The sequence below is a fragment of the Tasmannia lanceolata genome, unplaced genomic scaffold (assembly GCF_043159265.1).
Source record: "Tasmannia lanceolata isolate RefF3 unplaced genomic scaffold, GAP_Taslan_0.1 ptg000015l, whole genome shotgun sequence".
Classification (NCBI taxonomy): Eukaryota; Viridiplantae; Streptophyta; class Magnoliopsida; order Canellales; family Winteraceae; genus Tasmannia; species Tasmannia lanceolata.
This window is the reverse complement of record NW_027518692.1, coordinates 48,467,341-48,491,439: the sequence shown is the minus strand read 5'-3', so window position 1 is coordinate 48,491,439 and position 24,099 is coordinate 48,467,341. Positions and strand designations below refer to the sequence as shown.

Sequence of the window (24,099 nt, the reverse complement as noted above, 5' to 3'; positions counted from 1 at the left end):
TTAATTTATTTCGACCGAAATTTAAGGAATGTCACCAAAATATCTGGTTTTTATTCATTATTTAATATTTTCCAGAAATTTCAGCCGAAATTTCGGTAATTTCGGCCAAAATTTTGTACGAGATAAAATATTACTTTATTTGATTTCATTGGATGTCGTTCGAAATTTCGGTTTCGGTGAGGACCTAAACGCATTCTGAAACCGAAATTTGAAACCATGAACTTGACTACACTGTATTTTCATGTATTATCTAGGAGTCATGGTTTTAAATTCCGGCCGAATACCGAAATTTCGGATTTCGGTTGGAACCGAAACCGAAATCCAAAGAACCTGAAATTTTTGAAATTTCAAAATTTCGGGAAAATGTTTTTTTTTTCAACAAATAAACTATTTTTCTGAAAAATAATATGATGTAGAAAGGTGCTAGAAAATTCTTCTTTCTTTTTTCTTTTCTTTCTTTCTTTCTGTTGCTAAAGGCGTACTCTCTGATTCAGGACGATGAACGAAAGAATATTGCAAAGTTCTCTCATGCGTGGAATTTGTTCATAAGTAGCTTGCGAGAAGAGGACTTAATCAGCAATAAGTTGAGATTGCTACTTACTCAAAGAACCGAACATTAGAAATGTTGATTTTCCACTATTCTTTTATTATCCTTAATTTTATTTTTCAGGGAGAAGGATCTACTGTTCGTACCATATTCTTCAGGTGACATAACTGTTGTCCAGTGGCCTCCATTTCTGCTTGCCAGTAAGGTATGCATCGTTTTTCATTCTTTTTTCTAAGCCACAATCATGGTTTTAAATTGCGGCCGAAATACCGAAATTTCAGGTTTCGGTTCGGACCAAAACCGAAGCCGAAATTTCGGCCGAAATGTCGGGAAATTGTACTTTTTAATTTTTTTAAAAAAATTTCGGCCAAAATTTCGGTTTCAGCTATGACCGAAACCGAAACCGAAATTTAAAACCATGACAATATCAACATGCTTTTTTCTGTCTTCCCTTTTCTATTATAACTGTCTTCCCTTTTCTATTATAACTCGCACCTGCGTTTGTCTTCATTACTAGATACCCATTGCACTGGACATGGCAAAAGATTTCAAGAGTAAAGATGATGATGAATTGTTTAATAAGATCAAGTATGATCCTTACATGCTTTCTGCAGTGAGAGAATGCCATGAAACATTGAGAGATATTCTTTTGGAACTTTTGAAAGATGATGATGAGAAGTCGTAAGTCTTTTTTTTCTTAATATAATTTTATGCCTCATGTTATTTTCTTTTTTGGTTTTTGATATGTATTTAATTGCAAGTACATGAAATTTCCTCATTTGGTCACCAATCCAGGATTGTCAAGGCGATATATCAACGAGTTGAAAATAGCATAGGAAATAATACATTCCTTTATGACTTCAAGATGAGTGAGCTGCCTCAGCTCAGCAAATTGTTGGAAAACCTTCTGAATTCTTTGGTAATATTATTGCTTCCATTCACCACATCTTTAGATTGTTTAGCATTGGCCTTGGAGGGATATGTCTGGGCTCATGGTCATCTGTCTTTTGTGTTGACAGAAAAGTGACATTGAGGACGTTTCTGTATATAGAACAGAGATCATCAAGGTCCTTCAGGATATTATGGAGATTACAACGCAGGATATTATGAGTGATGGACATGGGTAAGATTCTATCTTTTTTTTTTTGAATGATGGGTAAGATGCTATCTAAATGTGATTATTCTTACAAAACAGGATGTTACTCTAAAATTACCATATCTAATTTTTTTTTTTTTTTGTGCAGAATTATCATGATTGATAAAGCAAACCCAAAATTTACAAATATAAATAGCAACCTTATGGAAAATATCTCTTCGATGGAGAAGGTACTTCTCTTCTCATTGGTTTTGTTTGAATAATCATTTTTCATTTTCTCTATGGTTGCCTTTGTACTTATATTTCATGCCAGGTCGTTAGGCTTCATTTGCTATTAACTGTCAAGGAATCTGCAATAAATGTACCTATGAATTTGGATGCTCGCCGGCGCATTACTTTCTTTGCAAACTCCTTGTTTATGAATATGCCAAGGGCTCCCAAAGTCTGTAACATGCAATCTTTCAGGTTTGATCTTTAATCTTTTACATTCATAATTTCTGTGAGGGATCCTGTTATTTAAATTAAATCTGGTTTATGTTGTTACTAAACTTTCTATAAATTTCTTTACTTGAGATTTAAGAGCTATATCATCCAGGTATTGTTATGGGTAGAGTCAAATCTTGTATATGCTGTCAATCATAGCTTGATAAACCATCACATGGGATGAAACAATTTCTTTGTCTTATTTTCCTTATTTGTACTCAAGAATCAATGTGATTCTGTTCATTGATCTTTTTTTTTCTTTTTACTATTACTTACTAATCTGTAAATTCAACTCAACTCAACAAAGCCTTTGTCCCAAACTAGTTGGGGTCGGCTAAATGAATCCTTTAGAAAAATTTCATGAAGAAGGTGAAAGGAATCTACCCGACTCTAATCCTGGCTCTAGTTGGGTTCGTCTACGTGGATCATTTTCTTCCATTCTATCCTATCCAAGGTCATGTTCTCTGTTATGTTCCTAGCTATCAAGTCTTTCCTCACTTTTTCTACCCAAGTTGTTTTCGGTCTGCCCCTACCTTTTTTTACGAATGTCTTCATTTTTAATTCTATCTAACCTTGTGTGGCCGCACATCCATCTAAGCATTTGCATCTCTGCTACACTCATCTTATGCACATGCTGCTTCTTGGTGGCCCAACATTTGAGCCGTACAACATGGGTGGCCTCACAACTGTCTAATAGAACTTTCCCTTCAACTTGGTAGGGATTTTACGGCCGCACAAAACTCCTGAGGCAAGCTTCCACTTCAACCAACCTGCTCTAATTCTATGGTTAACATCCTCTCCAATCTCTCCTTCCTTATGTAGAGTTGAACCAAGATAGCAAAAGATATCCCTCTTAGGTACCTCCTGTCCAGTCATATTTACTACGTCCTCGTCCTGCCTCTTTACTTTACTAAAGTTGCACTCCATATACTCTGTTTTAGTCCTACTTAGTCTAAAACCTTTGGATTCCAAAGTAGTTCTCCATAACTCTAACTTAACATTTACTCCTGCTTTGTTTCGTCGATGTATACTATGTCATCTGCAAATAACATACACCACGGCACCTCATCCTGGATACCCTCCATAAGCTCATCCATAACTAGCGTAAAAAGATAAGGGCTTAGAGTTGATCCTTGGTGCAGTCCTATTGTAATTGGAAACTCACTAGAGGTGCCATCCGTGGTTCTGACACTAGTTACTGCTCAATCGTACATATCCTTAATCACATCAACATATTTAGTAGGCACTTTTTTCCTTTCAAGGACCCACCACATAACACTCCTGGGAGCCCTATCATACGCTTTCTTCAAATCAATGAAAACCATATGAAGGTCCTTTTTATTTTCTCCAAATCTCTCCATTAACCGCCTAATCAAGAAGATAGCTTCCATAGTCGATCATACAGACATGAAGCCAAACTGATCTGTAAATTAGAAGAAAGAAATTAATCGAAAAAGTTTGTTTGAACAAATCTGGATTATTTGATGATTTCTTTCAGTTCTGACGTTAGATCACATTAACTCTATCTGCTGCATGCTTGCACAGGGATATTACATCAATACTTCTTTTCCTTATTTATTTATTTATTTATTATACTCTTCTAGTTAATCTATTTTGCATTACCATTAAAAAAAAAAGTTAATCTATCTTGCATATCGTGTACTTGAGCAGTGCGGTTTATCCATAAATTGTCTCGAAAACTACTATTCTAGTTATTCTAGTTTGCATATCATGGACTTGGGCTGTGCGGTTTGTCCATAATTTGTCTCTTTCACTGAATAGAAAACATCTCTATGCGCCCGAATTTTTTTTGTGCTTCTGTGCTTTCTACAGTTTTGAGACTGTTTAGTATGTGGATAAGAATCCAGTAGAGGTTCGCCGGTCCAGTCACAGAAATTGCAAATAATTGGAAAAATAGGGTGAGTGGGATCCACATTCCCGACTTCCTAGGCCTACCAAATAGCAGATAAGTGGGGAACCCATGAATGATCCAGGAATGAGTTTCATTCCCGCTTTCTTATCTGCATAGATCCATTATTTTTCAATTGCAGTTATGTATGAAAACTTGAATTGTAGATTTCCATTAACATGCTTTTCTAATCTTTTATTATTATTTTTGTAGTGTTTTGACTCCATATTACAGAGAAGATGTTCTCTATTCTGAAGATGAACTTAAGAAGGAAAACGAGGATGGAATAACGGTTTTGTTTTATCTGCAGAAAATATATCCAGGTAACTGTTGAGGTTTTGATGTTGTATATTCGTGCTACATTCGAGAGCGAGTCTTGGTGCAATGGTAAGGTTGCTCCATTGTGACCTGGTGGTCACGGGTTCGAGTCACGGAAACAGCCTCTCTGCAAAGCAGGGGTAAGGCTGTGTACATCTAGCCCTCCCCAGACCCCGCAATGGCTGGAGCTTCGTGCACTGGGCTGCCCTATTTTTATATTCATGCTACATTCGTCTTTTGCTGGAATTAGTGTGGACTGTCATTATTTTCCTCGCCATAAACCAGATGAATGGAGAAATTTCTTGGAGAGGATACATGCTGAAAATGATGAAAAAGCTATCAAAGAACATATGGATTCAGTTCGTCATTGGGTATCTTACAGAGGGCAGACACTTTCTAGAACAGGTTCGAACAATCTGTCATGTGTGCAATATTTCTTATGCCCTGTTCGTTTGGGATTATGACAACTGATTGCCACCCCCCAATCTGATTATTGGACCCATCGGATTGGGGGGTGGCAATCGGTTGCCACAATCTCAAACGAACAGGGCCATATGTATGTGCTTGCTTCTCTATTGACATTTGTCCATCCTCCTGCCAGTGAGAGGGATGATGTATTATAGGCAGGCACTAGAACTTCAATCCTTCCTGGATGTGGCAGAGGATCGCGGTAAGTGGTTTCCATCATATTGTTGGTGTGTTGCAGTTCTTTCAATCAAGGTTTTAAATGTCGGTTTCGGTCACAACTGAAATTTTCCGGTTTCGACCGAAATCATGTAAAATTTCAGAAAACAATTTCGGTATTTTACAAGATTTCGGTGGAAATTTCAGAAATTTCAGAAATTTCGTTAATTTCTGTGGAAATCTTAAAATTTCGGTGGAAATCTTGTAAATTTCGGCGAAATTTCGGATTCTTGTACTTTTGGTGTCGGTCCTGGCCGAAATTTCAAACCATGCTTTCAATCACTCGCTTAATAGATTGTGGATATTTGATATTCTATTGCCAGCCTGTTAGATAACTGGGGCATTAATTGACCATGACCATAAGTTATTTCATTTTTTCTGTGCAGTCATTTTGGATGGGTTCAGGAATATCCCACCTGATATAAATTATCAGCACTCAAATTCACAGCCCAAAACAAATATTTTGGATGGACTCAGGAAAATCTCACCTGATATAAATTATCGGGACCCACTGACACAAGCCATAACAGATATAAAGTTCACCTATGTTGTTTCCTGTCAGATCTATGGAGCACAGAAAAGATCCCCTGACCGTCGAGATCGAATTTGTTACGAGAACATTCTGAATCTCATGTTAATGTAAGCTTTGCAAATTTCTTTTGTGCTTTGCTTGGTCATTGATTTAAATGCAGCTATCTGCTGATTGAATTTTCACTCCCCTCCCTCTCTCTCTCTCTCCCACAAAAAAATACAGGTATCCATCACTGCGTGTTGCTTACATAGATGAGCGAGATGAGGAGGTGAAAGGAAAACATACAAAAGTTTATTATTCTGTTCTTGTGAGAGGAGGTGATAAGTTAGATGAGGTACTACATTGCCAAAGATCTTGGTAAAGATTGATTTAGAATACAGCTCTGATTATATATATATATATATATATATATATATATATATATATATATATATATATATATATATATATATATATATAGAGAGAGAGAGAGAGAGAGAGAGAGACATGCATGCATAGATGTGTGTGTGTAGATATATATAGATATTGATATAAAAAAAGGGTGGCCCAGTGCACGAGGCTCCCGCCATTGCGGTCCATGCATCGTTTAGAGATATTTGACCCTTGTGTTCTGAATCAGTTAATTTGAAGTTGCACAAATGTTCCTCGGCAGGGGAAAATAGATAAGTTGTTATAGAATGGAATAGCTCGATCACTATGAATGTGCTGAAAAAATGAATTTCGCGCGTCAAATTATATTTACCCAATATCACAAAGTAGTTCTATGTATATAATTGTAATTATTTTTATCGTAGCACTAGGGACATGTTTGTCAATTTTAAATCTTTAGTGAGGATATATCTGTTGAACATATTTTTTCTTTCTACATGTTGATCCACTTTGAAATTTTCTATTCATGAAGAATATTCATCCTCTAAAACAGTATTCATTTCATGGTAGCTTTAGATGCCTTGGTGTTTCTTGCATAATCATTGAAGGAACCAACCATCGTTGTTTCAAGTAGTTCGGCTCTTTGGCTCCTAAGTTGAATTGTTCTCTCTAGTGTTTAAAAACTCCTTGCCCAAGTCATGGATTCGCCCAAGTCGTCTCACTTTTACCTTGGCTGAGTTCTCGTCCGAATCAAAGTTTCCCCTTCCAAGTCAATAAAAAGTCCTTTGGCTAACCTGAGTTAATGAAAAAATTGTCCTCATCAATCATTGACTTGCTCGAGTCGAATCCCTTTTACCGTGGCCTAGTTCTCTTTTGAGACCAAGTTTTGAAAGACTTGTTCTCTTAATGTCTTCTATTCTTGATTCTTCCATGCTGCTTCATGCAACCCTCGATTGATGAGCGATGAATCACGTCATTGTTAAGATATAGTAGTTTACTGGGTTACTTTATGTTTACAGGCATATAAGTGTAATTTCTCTTTTTTCACTTACTAGTGTCGTAATTGTAAATACCTTATATTTATAACGTAAAGGGTGATGTAGAGTGGTTGACCACGTCTTTCTAATTCTCTCCTATGTTTTCTCCTAACTTTTCCCTCTCTTCATCCACTTCTTCCATCTTTCTCTTTCCATTCATCAATCTCACAATTTCTGCTTGGTATCAATGCAAGAACTCAAGTTCTCTATGTACTATAAGGCTCTTATCACATCCCACTATGATTTGATAGATCTTTTGTTCTTCTTCGTGATTTGACCAATGTTACTCAGGTCGTCATCCCAACTTCCGACCCGAGATCCAGGGTCGCATGATCCCAAACGCGGTTCATTCGCGACCCACAGGAAAGAAAGAGAAAGATGCACATACGCTAAGAGAGTGAGCGCAGTAAAGGAGATCATCGATTTGTAAGGACATGCCTTCGATACTATTCTTGGAGGGGAAGGGGTTTACAAAAGCGAATACGTCGTTGCTGTGGACACATTTCCCTTTTCATCATGTTCCTTGCCTCGTTGATTTCGTTGATTTCATTGCTTGCTATGCTTTTTGATACTAGTTGGTTTTCTTATTCTTCTCTTCCTCTTTTTCGTACTGGTTTTTTAATGGTAACTTTATATTCCTCTTTTATTCATATGGATTTTTTGATACCTATATGAAGTTTGTAAGGGCATATGAAATTATGAGTAACACCGTTTTTTTTAATGGCAACTTCGCTCTTCTTTCTTTCTTTTCGAAGAGTTGAGGGAAGGCTCAAAACGTGGAAGGCAGGCATAGTTGAAGTAGTTGATTGAAGGACATTTTGAAGCCCCCAACATCTTGTTTGACTGTTAGAATAAGTATTATGCATAGGGTTATTATTGTCATTGTACACATTGCTCTTATATAAATACTTGAGCGAGGGGGAGTTCTATAGGGTTATTATTGTCACTGTACACGTTGCTCTTCTTATATAAATACATAAGTGAAGGGGAGTTCTGCCCTATCACTATTCTCTGTCTAATCTCTCGTAACATGGTATCAGAGCCCTAGGGTTTGCGGTCCCTAGGGACAACCATTGACCTCCATCTTCTCCATCACCTTCACTCTGCCGCCCTCCCTTCTTGGCCCTCACCACCACCCTTCTCCATCATCTTCTCCTACTCCCCTAACTTGTGGAACCATCCAGCCCCTCCTCTTGCCCCCACGGCATCCCCAACCCCCCACGTTGCCCCCGCGGCATCCCTAGACCCCCTGCCCTCGCGGCACCACCCAGCCTCCACCCTGCCCCCATGGCACACCCTGCCCCCTGTCCCCGCGACATCACCCACCCCCTGCCCCCGCGGCATCCCATCCCCCTGCCCCCGCGGCAAACCCTGTCGCCTGCCCCCGCAACATCCCCAGCCCCCTTGCGCCCGCAGCATCCCCCACCCCTCTGCCCCGTGACCATCCTCTCCCCCTGCGCCTGCAACACCACCCAACGCCACCCCCCCCCCCCAACCCCGGGCATCACCCAGCCCCCCACCTTGCTCCCGCGGCACCACCCAGCACCCTCCTCTGCCCCCGCGACACCACCCGACATCCCCACGCCTTCTCAAGCCCTATTTTTGAAACCCTAACCCTAATTTAAAACCGTAGTATTCTAACGAACCTCATGTGCTGATTTATTATAGTTCTCTTTGATCTTTCCTTCGCGGCTTCGTCTCGATTTCACGATGGCTCCCTCTCTACCCTTGTCTCTTGTTCGCAGAGCCGCAATATGAGCCATTGTTTCATCTCGTTGGTCTCTCCATCTCGCTTTTTCCCATCTGTGTGATCGATTGTTGTGGGTGTTTCTCTCTCTTCGTCATTTGCTGCCATTATGGAGCCACCTGTCATTGTGGATCCCTTTCTGGGCATGACCACTGAGGTTCGTGCCCCACACCCCCTTCGGCTACCTCCTTTTCTCCCACCTTTGCACCTGTGGAGGGATCTACCCACAACTGACTACTGCCAAGCTTGATGGGACAAACTACTTATCATGGAAAGTTGAGGTTGAGACTTATCTCCTGGATGGGGCAAGGTCAGTTTTCTTCGTTAGGATCCTCTAAAGATCCTACCTATTCTCGTTGGAAGCAGGATGACGCACTGATTCACACTCTTCTGTGGCAGAGCATTACACCGTCTATTTCTTCTACCATGATACTTCTACCGACCGCGAAGCAGATCTGGGATCACACTGCTTTGATGTATTCTGGGCTTGGGAACCTCACACGTATTTGTGCCATGTATTCTGAGTGGATGCGGCTGCGTCATGGCGATATGTCCCTTGACGCTCACTATGGCCAGTTTGTTTCTCTTTGTCAGCAGCTTGACATATTCATGCCGCTTACATTTGGCATTACCGTTCTTCGCCGTCAGCGGGATCAGATTCGTGTGGTCCACTATCTTGACACCTGAGTTCACTCATTTGCGTCATCAGATTCTTGGTTCAGGCACCATTCTATCACTGACTGAGGCTTACTCACGTGCCCAACAGTGCCTTGGCGAGTCTTCGTCGAGGCTTCCTGCTGATATTTCTGCTCTCGCTGCATACGATAGTGGTAGTCGCTCTGTTCGTGGTAGTAGTTCATTTCCAAGAGTCCGGGGCTGCGACCGTGGTGGTGGTCGAGTTGGTGGTGGATGTGGTCGTCCTTATTGTATCCACTGCTAGCGTGATGGCCATCAGATTGAGACTTGCTACACTCTTCATCCTGAGCTTCGTCAGTCTCGCTCAGCGCATCTCACGACAGCTAGCTGGCGCCTCTTCCTCCATCTATTGTCGCCCGTTGATGATTCCTTCAGTTTCACTAGGGCGGATTATGAGGAGTTACGCACCTTCGTCTGAGTACTCACCCTTCCACTACAGGCTTTGCTCAGCTAGGTAATTCACCCACGACCCTACTCTCTAGCTCCGGGTCCTGGATTATTGACTCGGGAGTCTCAAATCGCATGACCAGTAACTCATCTCAGCTCTCATCTTTTTGCTCTTTTCAATCTGATTATCAGACCATTACCCTGGCTGATGGGTCCACTACTCCCATCACCGGTATTGGTACCGTGTGTCCCTCCTAGTATTCCATTGTCTTTTGTATTGTGTGTTCCTAAGTCACCTTTCAGTTTACTTTCTATTAGTCAGCTCGTGAAAAATCTTCAGTGCTCCATCTCATTTTACACTTCTTATTGTTTGTTTCAAGATCTTTCGACTGGGAAGACGATTAGATCGGGTCATGAGGTGGATGGCCTCTATCGCCTTGATTGTCGACCTTCTACTACTGTTTTGCATAGTTCTGTGGACGCCTTCCAGTGGCACTGTCATCTTGGCCACCCATCACTTCAGCGGCTCCAGCGAATCGCCTCTCGTCATCTATTTCATCATTCCAGTGCGAGTCTTATGAACCCGGGAAGTACCGCCGGGTGTCATTTCCTTCCCGAGTCGTTAGTCGAGTTGCTAGTCCTTTTCACTTAGTTCATTATGATGTATGGGGACCCTCTAAGGTCGCTTCTAATAATGGATTCAAGTATTTTATTATTTTTATTGATGAGTACTCATGTATGACATGGGTGTATTTGCTTAAGGACCGTTCTCAGGTCTTTTCTGCTTTTCAATCATTTCATTCTGAAATAAAGAATCATTTTACTTGCAACATTAAATGTCTCCGTTCTGATAATGCTCGGGAGTTCTTTTCTGGTACTCATGGTTTTTAGGATTACCTTTCGTCTCATCGGATTATGCACCAATCCTCTTATGCCTACTACGCCTCTCAGCAAAATGGTGTGGCTGAGAGGAAATTGCGTTATTTACTAGAGGTGGCCTACACCTTACTCTTTCAGATGAGGGTTAGAAAATCTTTTTGGAGTGACGCTATTTTGACGTCTTGCTTTCTTGCGAATCTCCTCCCGTCATCTGTCCTACGTGGTGACTCCCCCTTTCAGGTTTTATATCCTCAGCAAGATCCATTCCCACTCACTTCTCGCACCTTTGGGTGTCTGTTTTGTTCATCATTTAGGTCCTGGTAGGGACAAACTCGATCCTCGGTCGTAACACTGTGTCTTTCTGGGTTACTCTCGTACTCAGAAGGGCTATCGTTGTTATAGTCCCCGTCTTCGTCGGTGGTTTGTGTTGGCAGATGTTACATTCTTTGAGTCTGAGCCCTTTTCCAGTCTTCCGTTTGCGCCTAGCTCCACTCTTATGGAGCCCGAGGTTTTAGTTTCTCTTCCTGTTCTTTCTGACTCCGTTTCGGACTCGGTTCCACCACCATATGTGCCTCTTGTTGTTCCGGTTGATTCTTCTTCAGCACCATCGGCTCTGATTGTGATATTAAATAACCGCAAGTGCACGGATCGTGTAAATACAAGTCGAACTCAGGGAAGAGCTTATTGTGATTTCTATCCTTATACTACTTAGAAAATAAACTTATGATATATTGTTGCCTGAAATGGACTCAGGATTTCCGTGGACTACAACCTCGGATCCAACAATATATTTAAATTTATAAACTAAATAGACAAGGATCGAGAACAATAAAAAAACGATTATAACTTTTAATCCTTATATTTAGGCAAAGTAAACCAATAAAGGGTTTCTATTAATTAATTGTCTAATCTAATTAGAAAACAAAAATCTAAAACCTAAATTGATTGGAAAAACTACTCTAAAATGAATTGAAATTCTATTGGAAAAGTAATTGGCAATCTAATTGAAACTTGAATTCGATTAAAAGATTACTTAGGGTTAGAATCCACCATGGTTTTGGATTGGATTATTAATCAAACCAATTTTTTATTGTATTGAATCGCATAATTGATAGTTATGTCTATGAGATAATATCAAAGGATGTTATTTCCCATTAGTAATCTATCAATTATACTATTCAATTTTATTGAATATGTAAGTATTTATAATGTTTATCGGCAATTACTCATATGAAAGGGAAAATCCAATGGCATGAGTGATTAGGATCCAACAATTACAAATCCTTATATATGTTATTTTTTTTACTCTATTGAATTTAATCAAAAACCTTTCTCCTTCCCCATGGTTTCATCTAAACCCTAAGTAGGTTGGATTTAGCTACGCAAGGGGAAAGAAGGAAAAATAGAGAAGATAGAGAATTGAATTGCCATTAAAGAACTTAGAAAGGAAAAGAAACAAAGAGAACTCTTCTTTAATTGAACTTGAAAACAAAAATCCATCACATTGAAATCAAAATAAAAGACAAAAATAAAGAAAACTCATTCTTTTCTCCTGCAATGGTTGAATCATTGTCCTTCTTCAAGCCTTGATCTCGCCTTGGATTGAATCTTGGATGGTTAGATCAAAGAGAGAAAGGGATTTCCCTCGTCGATACGAGTCCAACGGATCCGACCACGCACGAATCGGAGCTAAAATGAAGAAGTTATGATCCGTTGAAGTTTTAGAAAAAAAATAAAAAACTGCGAAGACACGACGAGACAAGGCTAAAAATTTAAGAAGATGGGAGAGAGTTCAAGAGAGATAGATATATAGGATTAGCGGTGAGAAGGGTTGCTAAATTAAGGGATTGAAAAAGATGTAAGGTGGAGATTAAAAAGCTATTCTTAGGAAACAAATGAAAGGACAAGATTAAGACTTGAATGAGCTTTCTATATCTCTTCTAAAAGAAACTTGGGTTACTTTCCTATTTTTCTTCTTTCCAAAGTTGTGTACAAAACCTCCCAATTATATCCTCAAGCAACTTTTTAAATGTTGGAAAGAAAATAAAGGAAAGTTTCCAAGTTGAAGGATATGTGCATGAAACGACCAAATTGCCCCTATCCTTCGAATGAATTGCACAAATGCCATAATTATTTGCAAATGGCTAATCTACCCCTCCTTTGTAATACACATAAAATAACTAATAATTCCCTTCTTCCCTCTTGATCTCCAAGAAATGATCCAAGCCATTCAATTGACGGTCCACTATGTAAATTAATTGCACCCATAAACCATTCCAATGAGATGATCCAAACCATTGAATGCATGGATCCCAACGTGAATTTTGATCTTACCAATGGTCGCTTTTCTTGAATCATTTTTGTGGGCCGATCTTAACCGTTCAAACGATGGTCAACAATGTAAAATTATTTGCACCTCAGAAATCACCCCCATAAGATGATCTTAACCGCACATTTAGTGGGCCTTAGAATAAATTGCTTGTACCCCTCCAAATCATTTTCCAAAGCTATTCCGAACCAACCAATTGATGAACCATAGATGATCTAAACCCTTCAAATGATGGGCCACAATGGTGGTGTTCTCGTATTTGATCTTTTCTTTGGAATTTCATCTCTTTAGCTCAATTTTCCATGGAAATTCAAGAATAACCCTGAAACACCAAAAACACACAAAATACCTTAGTAGGTACCGATCTAAACATAAAATATGCATGTTTTTCCTACCTACCATTCACATATAAATGTGCTCATCAGGCTCCACCAACTAATACAAAGCAATATTAGAGACGCCCACGCAAAGTTGGTCTCCCACCTACTTGACTCGACACACCGTCTTCGCAGGCAAAGATCCCAGTCCCTTCCACACAAGTATCTTCACTACCGTCTCCTGTAGTTACTTCTGACTCTCTTATTGCTTCTCGTACTCGTTCTCACTTTACTGCGCATCCTATTTCTAATTGTGTCTCCTATAATCGTCTAACTCCTTTTTTTTGAAATGGTATAATCGTCTAACTCCTACTTTCAAATGTTTTGTATTCTCTATGTCTTCTGTTGTGTTCCCACAGTCAGTGGCTGAGGCTCTTGCTCACCCGGGATGGCGTGCTGCCATGGATCTTGAGATGGGTGCTCTACATACGAACCAGAATGGGATCTGGTTCCTTTACCCTCTAGTGTTAGAACTGTTGGCTGTCGATGGGTCTTCTCTATCAAATATTTGCCAGATGGTACTGTTGAGAGACTGAAAGCTCGCTTGGTGACTAAAGCGTATACTCAGACATTTGGGGTCAATTACAATGAGACATTCTCTTCGGTTGCAAAGATACCTTCTGTTCGTGTTCTTTTATCCCTTGCAGTTAATCATGGTTGGGACCTTCATCAATTAGATGTGAAGAATGCTTTCTTACATGGCGACCTCCATGAGGAGGTTTATATGGAGCAAACTCCAAGGTATGTTGCTCAGCGGGAGATGTCCTCCTTCGTCTGTCGCCTAAGGAAATCTCTTTACGGTTTGAAACAATCTCCGCGAGCATGGTTTGGGAGTTCAGTGAGGCCATTATGCGGTTTGGCCTGAGACAGTGCGTTGTAGATCATTCGGTATTCAATATCAGTCCTCAGCGGGTTGCATTCTATTGATTGTATATGTTGACGGCATTATCATCACAGGTAATAATACAAGGGGAATACAGGAGCTGAAGACCTTACAAAAAGAGTTTGCTACAAATGATTTGAGACGCCTCAGAGATGGCATATTCCTCTCGTGACTTGAGTAAAGCAAAGTTGAGCGATATCTGTAGCAAGCTAGGAATGTATAATTTATACATTCTAGCGAATGTATAATTTTTACATTCTAGCTTGAGGGGGGAGTGGTAGAATAAGTATTAAGCATAGGGTTATTATTGTCATTGTACACGTTGCTCTTCTTATATAAATATTTAAGTGAGGGGGAGTTCTGCCCTAATTCACTATTCTCTTTCTCTAATTTCTCGTAACATTGACGAATCAAAATCAGTTTTATGAAGTTTAGTGTTTCCTTTCAAGGTGAATTTAGGGTTTTCAATTTTTTCTACCAAGAGTCATCCATTGTTGATGATTTTTGACCAAGGGGTTCTCTTACCATGTATAACAAAACCCTAAGTTTTGGCCTAGATTTTAGATTTTTTTTTGCGGGGGCGGGGGGGTGGGGAGGTTGGGTTTCCATACTCCCCCCTCAAGCTAGAATGTATCTGTGCCTAGGGATCCAAGTGTAAAAGTAGTTCCAGAAGAAGGGGACCTGTTGGAAGTTCGTGGCAGGTATAGAAGACTGGTGGGTAAGCTCATATACCTTACAGTTACTCTTCCTGATATATCTTATTATGTAGGTAGTCAGTCAGTACATGAGCTCCCCACGTAACTCACATTGGAGTGCAGTTGTTCAGATTCTTAAATACCTGAATTGTGCACCAGGAAAGGGCCTATTATTCAAGAGACATGGTCATATGCGAATTGAGGGATTTGTTGTTGCTGACTGGGATGGGTTTCCTGCACACAGGAGATCAACTACCGGGTATTGTACCTTTGTAGTAGGTAACCTGGTATCATGGAAAAGCAAGAAGCATGGTTTTAAATTTCGGCCGAAATATTTCGGTTTCGGTGGAAAACGAAACGAAATTCACATTGAGTCGGAAAAGTACCAAACTTCGCCGAAACGTTTCGTTTCGGTGAAATTACCGAAATTTCGGTGAAATGTTTATGAAATTTCGGAAATTTTCGAAATTTCACCGAAATTTTTAGAAGATTTCCTAAATTTCGTACCGAAACCGAAACGTTTTGGTTTCGCTGATGACCGAAACCGAAACCGAGATTTAAAACCTTGGCAAGAAGCAGGACGTCATTGCAAAGTCAAGTGTTGAGGCAGAATACATAGCGATGGCACACACGGGTACAAAGATTATCTAGTTGAGATCACTTTTGTCTGAGATTGGCATCGTATCTTCTTCACCTTCACAGTTGTATTGTGACAACAAGGCTGCCATCTACATTGCGACAAATCCAGTCTTCCATGAGTGCACCAAGCACATTGAAGTCGATTGTCACTTCATTCGTCAGAGGATTCATAAGGGAGAGATATGTACTGTATGCAGATCAATTGGTTGATATGTTCACAAAGTCATTGAGTAAAGCAAAGTTGAGCAATATCTGTAGCATGCTAGGAATGTATAATTAATTTATAGATTCTAGCCTAGCTTGAGGGGGGAGTGTTAGAATAAGTATCATGCATAGGATTATTATTGTCATTGTACACGTTGCTCTTCTTATATAAATATTTAAGTGAGGGGGAGTTCTGCCCTAACTCACTATTCTCTTTCTCTAATCTCTCGTAACATTGACGAATCAAAATCAGTTTTATGAAGTTTAGTGTTTCCTTTCAGGGTATATTTAGGGTTTTCAATTTTTTCTACCAAGAGTCATCTATTGTTGATGATTTTTGACCAAGGTGTTCTCTTACCATGTATAACAAAACCCTAAGTTTTGGCCTAGATTTTAGATTTTTTTTTTTCGGGGGGGGGGGGGGGGGGGGGGGATTCCATACTCCCCCCTCAAGCTAGAATGTATGTGTGCCTAGGGATCCAAGTGTAAAACTAGTTTCAGAAGAAGGGAACCTGTTGGAAGATCGTGGCAGGTATAGAACACTGGTGGGTAAGCTCATATACCTTACAATTACTTTAGGGGTAGTCAGTCAGTACATGAGCTCCTCATGTAACTGGAGTGTAGTGGTTCAGATTCTTAAATACCTGAATTGTGTACCAGGAAAGAGCCTATTATTCAAGAGACATGGTCATATGCGAATTGAGGGATTTGTTGTTGCTGACTGGGATGGGTTTCCTGCACACAGGAGATCAACTACCAGGTATTGTACCTTTGTAGGAGGTAACCTGGTATCATGGAAAAGCAAGAAGCAGGACGTCATTGCAAAGTCAAGTGCTGAGGCAGAATACATAGCGATGGCACACACGGGTACAGAGATTATCTAGTTGAGATCACTTTTGTCTGAGATTGGCATCGTATCTTCTTCGCCTTCACAGTTGTATTGTGACAACAAGGCTGCCATCTACATTGTGACAAATCCAGTCTTCCATGAGCTCACCAAGCACATTGAAGTCGATTGTCACTTCATTCGTCAGAGGATTCAGAAGGGAGAGATATGTAACGTATTCACTCGTTCTGCAGATCAGTTGGTTGATATGTTCACAAAGTCATTGAGAAAAGCAAAGTTGAGCAATATCTGTAGCAAGCTAGGAATGTATTATTTATACATTCTAGCTTGAGGGGGGAGTGTTAGAATAAGTATTATGCATAGGATTATTATTGTAACTGTACACGTTGCTCTTCTTATATAAATATTTAAGTGAGGGGGAGTTCTGCCCTAACTCACTATTCTCTTTCTCTAATCTCTCGTAACATTGACGAATCAAAATCAGTTTTATGAAGTTTAGTGTTTCCTTTCAGGGTATATTTAGGGTTTTCAATTTTTTCTACCAAGAGTCATCCATTGTTGATGATTTTTGACCAAGGGGTTCTCTTACCATGTATAACAAAACCCTAAGTTTTGGCCGCTGGGGGGAGGGGAGGGGACTTTCCATACTCCCCCCTCAAGCTAGAATGTATCTGTGCCTAGAGATCCAAGTGTAATACTAGTTCCAGAAGAAGGGGACTTGTTGAAAGATCGTGGCAGGTATAGAAGACTGGTGGATAAGCTCATATACCTTACAGTTACTCTCCCTGGTATATCTTATGATGTAGGGGTAGTCAGTCAGTACATGAGCTCCCCACGTAACTCACATTAGAGCGCAGTGGTTCAGATTCTTAAATACCTAAATTGTGCACCATGAAAGGGCCTATTTTTCCTGCACACAGGAGATCAACCACCGGGTATTGTACCTTTGTAGGAGGTAACCTGGTATCACGGAAAAGCAAGAAGCAGGACGTCATTGCAAAGTCAAGTGCTGAGGCAGAATACAAGAATACATAGCGATGGCACACACGGGTACAGAGATTATCTAGTTGAGTTCACTTTTGTCTGAGATTGGCATCATATCTTCTTCGCCTTCACAGTTGTATTGTGACAACAAGGCTGCCATCTACATTGCGACAAATCCAGTCTTTCATGAGCGCACCAAGCACATTGAAGTCGATTGTCACTTCATTCGTCAGAGGATTCAGAACGGAGAGATATGTACTGTATTCACTCGTTCTGCAGATCAATTGGTTGATATGTTCACAATGTCATTGAGTAAAGCAAAGTTGAGCGATATTTGTAGCAAGCTAGGAATGTATAATTTATACATTCTAGCTTGATGAGGGAGTGTTAGAATAAGTATTATGCATAGGATTATTATTGTCATTGTACACATTGCTCTTCTTATATTAATATTTAAGTGAGGGGGAGTTCTGCCCTAGCTCACTATTCTCTTTCTCTAATCTCTCGTAACATTGACGAATCAAAATCAATTTTATGAAGTTTAGTGTTTCCTTTCAGGGTATATTTAGGGTTTTCTATTTTTTCTACCAAGAGTCATCCTTTGTTGATGATTTTTGACCAAGGGGTTCTCTTACCATGTATAACAAAACTCTAAGTTTTGTCCTAGATTTTAGATTTTTTTTTTGGAGGGGGGGGGGATTTTCCGTAGTTTTTTTTTTTGGGTTTCGACTTACCTCTCAATCGTCATCGTCTTTTTGCTGAGATACCCTATACCATGAGTAGAAAACTCTAGAGATTTGGCTCAAGATATCAATCCTTGAGGGCGACGATTTTTTCATTGGACATTTGTTCATGTTCCTGGCATGTCTGGACTCCAATCATGGCTATTCTTTGTGTAAGCAATCTAGTTTGTGTTTTCTCGGTTTCTTGTTGTGTGTCGGGACCTTATATTCTCACTTGTCATTTCAAAATATTAGAGTGTTATTGCTAGCTTGAAGAGAAGTCTCGATCATAAGGAGCGATACTTGTTCTACCAGCACCAGAAGTTCCAGAATGGCTATGAATCAAGTTATGCCCTTGGGTAACATACCGGTGCCTATGCTCCCAGGTATATTGAATGGACTAAATTATTTATATTCGTCACAAGCGATAAAAATGTTTGTCGGAAGATGTGGAAAAATGGGGTATCTTTCAAGGAAAGCCATCAAGCCAGCGAAAGATGACCCAACTCATGACCGTTGGGAAACAAAAAATCTCTCTGTGATGTCTTTTTTTATCAGTTATAGAACTCAGTATGTGCCTCAAAACAGTGAAGAGTATTTGGGATATGGCAAGCCAGAAGTATTCTTAAGTATAAAATTTTATGAGGATTTATTAGTTGCGAGTGGACATTTCCTATTGTTTAAGACTAAGAATATACCATGCTCCCCCCCCCCCCCCCCCCCCCCCACATCCTTTTGCTTTGGCTCTAATTTTTTATATGCATTTGGAATGTTGTAATAACACTATCTACAAATATGACTATGGGAAAAGTGTTGCTACTCGGTCTTGTAGCTAAGCTTATCTACTCGGTCAGGTTAAATACAGTGGGGGCCCACATTGTTTGGGCGATCCAAACCATTCATTTGAAAGCTCCTTACCTAGATAGGGTGTCCACAAAAAATCAGATCCATAGGATTATCCTAACCCATCCAACAGTGGAAGGAAAAATGGGAAAAAATGGACAGACACAGTGTGTTCACAAATCTGCCCATTTTTCCCTCCACTGTTGGATGGGTTAGGATCATCCTATGGGTCTGATTTTTTGTGGACACCCTATCTAGGTAAGGGGTTTTCAAATGAATGGTTTGGATCGCCCAAACAATGTGGGCCCCCACTGTATTTAACCCGACCGAGTAGCAACACTTTTCCGATATGACTATATAAAATCAAAGACTTTCTTAAATGAGATATATTAAGAACAAATAGGTGCTAAAAGGATAAATAAAGGGAAATGTTATCAGCATTACTGTATTTTGATGATATGGCCTGCACGATAGGATGATCCAAACCGTCCATTAGATGGGCCACAGCCTAAATAGGTTGTGCCCCAAAAATTATTTCCATAGGTTGATCCTAACCCTCCGATCTATAGAGGGTTAGGATCAACCCTCTAACATTCAGATCGGAGGGTTAGGATCAACCTATGGAAATGATTTTTGAGGCACAACCTATTTAGGCTGTGGCCCATCTAATGGACGGTTTGGATCATCTTATGGTGTGGGCCATACCGTACTTTTAATAAAGTGAGGGGTGCCCTCATCAAAATACAGTAGTGCAGTAGTGCTGATAACATTTCCCTAAATAAACTTGCTATAATTTATATTAGCTTAGCTTAATGATTTCTATCCCAGATAATAATGTGCTCAGAAATGGTCTATTTATACGTATGAATGAGGGTTTAAAGACTATGGCCATTTCATGTTTCCCCCTTTCTCTTCTGCTTTGGCTTTAATTTGTTATAGATTTGTATGCATTTGCCATGCCATAAATACACTTTCTATAATTAATACTTTATAAAATTAAGGAATTGCCATTCAAATGTGGTATAATAATTATAAGTTTATAACTAGGTATTAAAAGGATTAATACGACTCATTATAGTTGACACTGTTATAGAATGTTTCGACTTTTGAAGCAAGTATACGTAAATTCATATTTTCATTCTAGAATCCATAATGGTGGCTTTTATCTTATCCTTAAACATGAATAACTTATATTTTCAGGAAATTTACCGAATCAAACTCCCAGGCTCTCCAACAGTTATTGGAGAAGGAAAGCCTGAAAATCAAAATCATGCCATAATTTTCACTCGTGGGGAAGCACTTCAAACCATAGACATGAATCAAGTACCGTCCATTTGAAAATTGATTATAATTGTGTTTTCTTAGTAACGTCCATTGCAGTCCCATCCATTTGGAAAATGATTATATTTTTGTTTTCTTATACTTCTTTCTTTCAGGATAATTACCTCGAAGAAGCTTTCAAAATGAGAAATGTTTTGGAGGAGTTTGTAGAACATCATCTTATGCAACGAAAACCCACGATATTGGGTCTCAGGGAGCATATTTTTACTGGAAGGCTAGTTTTAAATCTTTATCATGATGCTATCTGAATTGACTTTTATTAGTTTGCTAGTATTGATGTTTCTTTTTGTAAAGCACAAAAACATATGATAAGCTAAGCAATTATAGAGGCCTATAAAGAAAAATACAGAAACCAATATTATAGAGAATATAATTGATGACATGACCGATATTTTTTTTTTCTCTTTTCCATTTTGCAGTGTTTCATCACTTGCTTGGTTCATGTCCAATCAAGAGACCAGTTTTGTAACTATTGGACAACGAGTTCTAGCAAACCCTCTCAAGTAAGGATGTAATTATTTTCTGTAAAAATTGTGCATGATAGTATTCCAATCTTAGCCATTTGATTTAGAAATGTTCAGTTGATTCATCACTTAGCTTAAACAATTATTTTTCCTTTTAAATTAATGTAATGATACCCATTTTTGGCTTTTTTGAACCCAAATTATAATCATAAAAGTAGAAGCCTATTCCATTTTTATGAGCAAGGTGCAAAACTTTCCCTTAATCTATGACCGAAAACATGCAACTGGTCCAGTTTTCCTCAGCATTGCGTATGGAAACTATCCTTCGCCAGGTTTTGCTGTTGATAGATCTAAGTATTGAATGGACATGAGACCACTACGAAACTATAGACACTCTATACGTAACTTTAGAAAAAGGTACAATGTTTAAAATCCTTCTCATTTGGTCGCCTGCTTTACAAGAGGTTTTAAATTTCGGTTTTGGTTTCTGTCACCGCAGAAACTGAAACATTTCGATTTTGGTTGAAAATTTCAGTAGAAATCTTGTAAAATCACGAACACGGATGGAATTATATGCAAAAGAGAATTTTAAGATGAAACTCCAGGTAATTCTACAAGAAGCATAAATACCCACTTAGAAACCATCACATAACCAAGACAACTATCCATAATAGTTTGATAACATCGAACACCTAGTGACATGTGTTGTCGCTCATGTATGATAATTCAGTATATACCACATTGCCCATGTAATTCATATAAATATTTCTACATAATACATATATCACTTTTCATATGCAATTCATAATAATACAATGATGTAATATGCACTGATATAGTATACCACTAATACACTTATGATTTTTGTTTCGGTATGCATTTCAGTTTTGCCCAACTAGTTTGGGACAAAGGTTTAGTTGAGTTGAGTACGCATTTCAGTTTTTGTGTCGTTTCAGTGGGATGGAAACAGAAATATTTCGGTTGTTTCAACTTTTGTGTACCATTACATATGGTATACCACATTGTCAACTTTTGTGTCACTTATTCCTAAAAAGGAGGATGCAAAGACTTCGGGACAAGGGGAAACTACTCTTTTACTAGAGTGTCCTTTCTTAGTTCTAATTATTAGTATTTTGACTAGACGGTACCGAAGGTAAGAAAGCAACCAGGTAAATAGGATTCTTGAAGGCAAAATAGAAAAAACAGGTTCAAACTTCAAACTTCAAAGGCAAGCGACAAAGAGAGAAATCTCGTTGCTATGCGAGATGCAATGTGATGTACTTCCCTTTTGAGTAGAGCTGCTCCTGTGATAGTCGAGCTGAAGAGAGGGATTTGCCCTTCCTTTAGTGTTGATACACTAAAGCGGTCAAGGTTGACCTTGACAGGTTTTTATTCGTCCATTCAACAAATAGGGGCTATTCAATAATTTATCTTGCACTCCCATCCCTTCCTGCTCTGCCTGTTCTTTCTTAGTCCATCTCCAGGGGGCTCGGAGGAGAGATCTGTGGATGAGCCGAACGTATCGGTGGATACCGCCCGTGATGCCGGATATTAGTGCGGCGGGAAAGAAACTGTATGCATGAGAAGTCATCCATTCCCTAGTTTCTATATGGCTGGGGAATCTTGGACAATGGGCGAAAGCCCGATCCAGCAATATCACGTGAGTGAAGAAGGGCAATGCCACTTGTATAGATCTTTCGTCGAGTGCGCGATTATGACTAAGGGATTCATACTTATAAGTTTGGGCGGGTCTTATGAATATGAAAGGAACGTATATACATGGATTTCGACTTTTGTGTCCCTTATTCCAAAAAAGGAGGATGCAACGGAGATCAAGGGATTCGTACATATAGGTTTGGGTGGAAGCTTATATAAAATTATTTCTAGGACTCTCGCTCTTAGTATGAAGAAGGTGATGAGAGGTTATTTCCCATATTCAAGGACCTTTTATGGGGGACATGCAATTCTTGGATGGGGTGTTGATAGCCAATGAATGTCTTGGTTCATGGAAGAGAAGAGGAGAGAGTGGGCTCTTGCAAAATTGACATGGACAAGGTTTATGATCACTTGGATTGGAGTTTTCTCTTGTACATGTTGGAGAGATGAGATTTGGGGAAAGATGGAGTGGCTAGATAAGAGAAAGCATTTTCCATTCCTTCTTATACTTTATGGTTAATAATAAGTCTTAGGAGAAGAGATCCATTATACCCGTTCTTATCATCGTTGTGGGAGAAGCTTTCAGCATATTAGTGAAACTTGCAAGGTGGAAGAATTTATTCATCCTTAGGAAGGTGTTTCTAACAAGATAGAGAGGTTGTAGAGAGACTGTCTTTAGGAAGTGTTAAAGTATAAAAGATAAATAACGCCTTTCTCTAACAGCTTAAGCTATTGGAGAAGTTGGTTAGTTAACATGGTATAAGAGCCAAAGGTCTCGAGTTCAAACCTCCTGGATAGCAAAAATCCACATGCGATGGTCGGCCCAAAGTGGGACCACATGTGCCACGTGTTTGCCAAGTGGGCCACATGTGCGGGAGGAGTGTTAAAAGTATAAAAGATAAATAATGCCTTTCTCTAACAGCTTAAGCTATTGGAGAAGTTGGTAAGTTAACAGGAAGGAAAAAAGGAAGGAAACAAGATCAAGCATATGTTGAAATGGAAGGGGTGCAAAAGGAAGGAGGTTTGATCATAGGCAATAAGTCGCTAAGGAATAAGGCATTGTTGGGGAAGTGCTCCTGGAGATTCAGGGAGGAGAAGAAGACCTTTTCAGGAGAATTGTAGTAGGGAAATATTGGGAGGCTGAGTATTAAGAAATAGGTAAAAAATAAGGGGTCGGGAGCATGGTAGTCGATCTACAAGGTTAGGATTGAGCTTTTATTCGAGGTTAGATTTCGGTTTGGTGAGGGGAAAGGATAAGGTTTTGGGTAGATGTGTTGTTAGGGGACATCCAATTGTGCCATGCTTTCTCAGATTTTTCTAATTGGTTAAGGTCAAGGATAGAGATGTGTCTGTGTCCAAGTGCTACAATAGAGATGGGCGTAGGTGTTCTGTAACATTCTCAAAGAGTCTGAGTTCAATGGTATCCTCTAG

The 24,099-nt window shown here is 39.5% G+C and overlaps 1 protein-coding gene across 2 annotated transcripts in view; it reads left to right on the top strand.

Annotated features, from left to right (window-relative positions):
- LOC143891797 (callose synthase 7-like) overlaps positions 1-24,099 on the top strand; it is a 73,864-nt gene that overhangs the window by 35,583 nt on the left and 14,182 nt on the right. For both annotated transcript variants that reach the window (XM_077396313.1, XM_077396314.1), the window contains exons 22-36: positions 495-583; positions 671-752; positions 1,065-1,228; positions 1,343-1,466; positions 1,567-1,670; positions 1,792-1,873; positions 1,957-2,108; positions 4,249-4,358; positions 4,639-4,758; positions 4,955-5,023; positions 5,424-5,676; positions 5,792-5,903; positions 20,408-20,530; positions 20,644-20,762; positions 20,968-21,051. In XM_077396313.1, the coding sequence (XP_077252428.1) occupies positions 495-583; positions 671-752; positions 1,065-1,228; positions 1,343-1,466; positions 1,567-1,670; positions 1,792-1,873; positions 1,957-2,108; positions 4,249-4,358; positions 4,639-4,758; positions 4,955-5,023; positions 5,424-5,676; positions 5,792-5,903; positions 20,408-20,530; positions 20,644-20,762; positions 20,968-21,051 (1,787 nt within the window). The remainder of the gene's footprint in view (positions 1-494; positions 584-670; positions 753-1,064; positions 1,229-1,342; positions 1,467-1,566; positions 1,671-1,791; positions 1,874-1,956; positions 2,109-4,248; positions 4,359-4,638; positions 4,759-4,954; positions 5,024-5,423; positions 5,677-5,791; positions 5,904-20,407; positions 20,531-20,643; positions 20,763-20,967; positions 21,052-24,099) is intronic.